The following is a 2,597-nucleotide window of genomic DNA, read 5'->3' as shown; positions in this document are numbered from 1 at the left end:
AAGGTTTGGGGACGTGGTGGGAGGAGGAATGGGGACATGGTGGGAGAAGGTTTGTGTTCCCAGTGGGACAAGGGTTGTTGACACAGCAGGAGAAGTGATGGGGACCCGGTGGCAGAAGGGATGGGGACACGACACAGCACAAGACCCTGCTTAGTGACAAACCACCACCACCATCACGTCCCCAGACCCTTGTCCCCACCAAAACCACTTCCCACCCACCATCCAACCCCCCCAGTTTGTCCCCACAGCCCCGCGGCCTCTCACCCGGCGGCACCGCGCTGTCCCCGTTCCTCTCCCGCAGCTCCAACCTGATGACCCACCAACGTATCCACACCGGGGAGAAGCCCTACGAGTGTCCCGAGTGCGGTCGGAGCTTCACCGTGAGTTCTGCTTTAATTAAACACCAAAGGACCCACCGGGAAGAGAAGCCCTATGAGTGCCCCGACTGCGGGAAGAGCTTTATCCGCTGCTCGAACTTCATAACCCATCGGAGGACCCACGTTGGGTAGAGATCTGGTGACTTACGTTGGGCAGAGACCTGGCTGGAGGTCCAAATGTCTTTCCATGGATGAACGCGGGTAGGAACATCCATTTGGTGAGGTGGGCTCTGCTGTGGGACACAGACCAACGGAGAAATCCATTAAGAAGAGTGGACTCATCGGCTTTAGACCCCAAAAAGTCACATCTGCTCAGTCCAATAATTTCTTCTGGTGGCATCAAGCAACACCAGATGGATGACGGGCTTCTTCCACAGCCAACTGGTGAATGGATTTGGGCACAGATCGAGATTTTGAAGACACTGCTTGGGACTTAACTTCTTCAGGAAGAAAGAAATAGGGTGGAAGTGGTCCCATAACCCTGTTGGGACCCACAAGGCCAAGTTCTTCCTCATTTACAGGTTATTTTTTCCTTCACCTCATATTCGGTGGCACGGTACAACCTCTCTCCTGCCCATCTACGATTCATCTTTGGATGAATAAACTCTTGAGTTGTCCAAAGGGCTTTGGAAGAGGCTCCAGCAACATCTTAGGGATGGAGATGGGCACAGTCTCTCCACAAACTCCACGTTCCACTCTTGTTCTCTTTGTGCTGTCAAAAATAAGAACTCAGCTGTAATAAATGTTTTTTTCTCCACTCGCCTCCTTGGTTTGGCCTTCTTTGACCCAAAACACCTTGTTTTCATGCAGGCTGGGGCTTGGCCATCTCTAGGGTTGAGTTTTCCCACTGGTGCTGCAAGGATGGGAGTGGTGGGACGACAACGTGGATGGGTGGAGGGTGAGGAGGACACGTGGGCTCCAGGTGTCCACATTTTGGAAGGATGTTGCACCCCTATGACATAACCATCAGCGCCAAAAAAAACTCAACCTCTGCTTGGTTTGAACCCTCATCCTTGTCCAAGGGAAACGGAGAGGGATGGAAAGCCCCATCCCAGCTCCAGGGACTCAACACCAGTCCCACCACCCCTGCAGAGGATTCCGGAGGGGTCTGTCACCTTTTGGGCAGAGAAGATGCTCCCGCCCACCCAAAATTGGGAGAATTTTTTTCAGTTTTACTCCTCCAAAAAAGGTTCTTTTCCCCAACACAGCTCCTGCTGCGTCACCACCACAGAGAGACTCACACGATGCCAACACGCAAATGCTTTTATTTTGGCCACGATTTTCTTTCGAACCAGCCCCTTTCCTCAAAAAAAACCAACCCTAAACACGGTTGAAAACATCAAGAAACGGTACCGAGACATCGAGAAACATCGCGGTTTACCGTGATTTCTTGTTTCTTGGGTGAAGCTCATGGGTCTCCCTTCCATCCCATCCCCTCATCTGGAGTCTAAGGCAAATCACTCTCCCCCAAAAAACCCTTTATATATAAAATTGTATCAGGAAAGAAAAATAAGAGCTGGTGGATGAGATGGGTTCTCCTCGGTGCCACCACCGGGGACCACCATCACATGTAGGTAGGTCTGAGATGCCACCAGGAGGGGGACGGTCCCCAATTGGGTGGTCTCCATCTTTGGCCGATGTCTCTTGCGATGCGAGACATGACCGGAGCTACGCTGAAAGCTCTTGCAGCGGGGGTTAAAGGCCGACACAGGTTGTGGGGAGCGGGGACGAGAGACGCAGCAACATCCTCCTCCATGGCCGTCACCTCCGTGGGGACAACCCTAAATGGGGACAAGCCCAAAAGCCATCACCCCACTTTTCTCCGGGGTTGGGGTTTTGCCTAACCCCACTTTTCTCCGGGGTTGGGGTTTTGCCTAAAAAAAGGCATTTCTGGGGAAAAAAAAATAAATAAAAGATGGTGGGGAACCCCTCTACTTCAGCACCCACCTGGGGTGGGGAAGGTCGCTGCACCCCAGGAAGGGGGGATTTTGGGGGGCAGCAGAGATTTCTCCATCACTCTGCACCCTAAAGGTGAGATGGGTCGACCCATCTCCCCTTTATATAACATTATTATTTTATTAATAGAAAATAACCCCAAAGCGGTATTAAACCGCAGGTTATTCACACCCCCATTAATTTTCCAGCCACCGCAGTCGGACATTGATGCTGCGACAGGAAGAGCAGAGACCGATTTTTGGGTCTAAATCTCCCTAAACCAGC

General features: G+C 51.9%; 1 protein-coding gene across 1 annotated transcript; it reads left to right on the top strand.

The window, feature by feature from the left end:
- Window positions 1-248: 248 nt before the first annotated feature.
- Window positions 249-380, top strand: LOC104281996 (zinc finger protein 22-like; the record flags this gene model as incomplete). Its single annotated transcript, XM_009880062.1, has 1 exon — window positions 249-380. A coding segment is annotated over one exon (132 nt), but the record flags the coding sequence as incomplete, so codon positions are not given.
- Between the last annotated feature and the right edge of the window lie 2,217 nt (window positions 381-2,597).

Source organism: Charadrius vociferus, unplaced genomic scaffold (assembly GCF_000708025.1).
Source record: "Charadrius vociferus isolate BGI_N301 unplaced genomic scaffold, ASM70802v2 scaffold2322, whole genome shotgun sequence".
Taxonomy (NCBI): domain Eukaryota; kingdom Metazoa; phylum Chordata; class Aves; order Charadriiformes; family Charadriidae; genus Charadrius; species Charadrius vociferus.
Note: the sequence above shows the minus strand (reverse complement) of the source record. Positions and strands in the feature narration are given on the sequence as shown.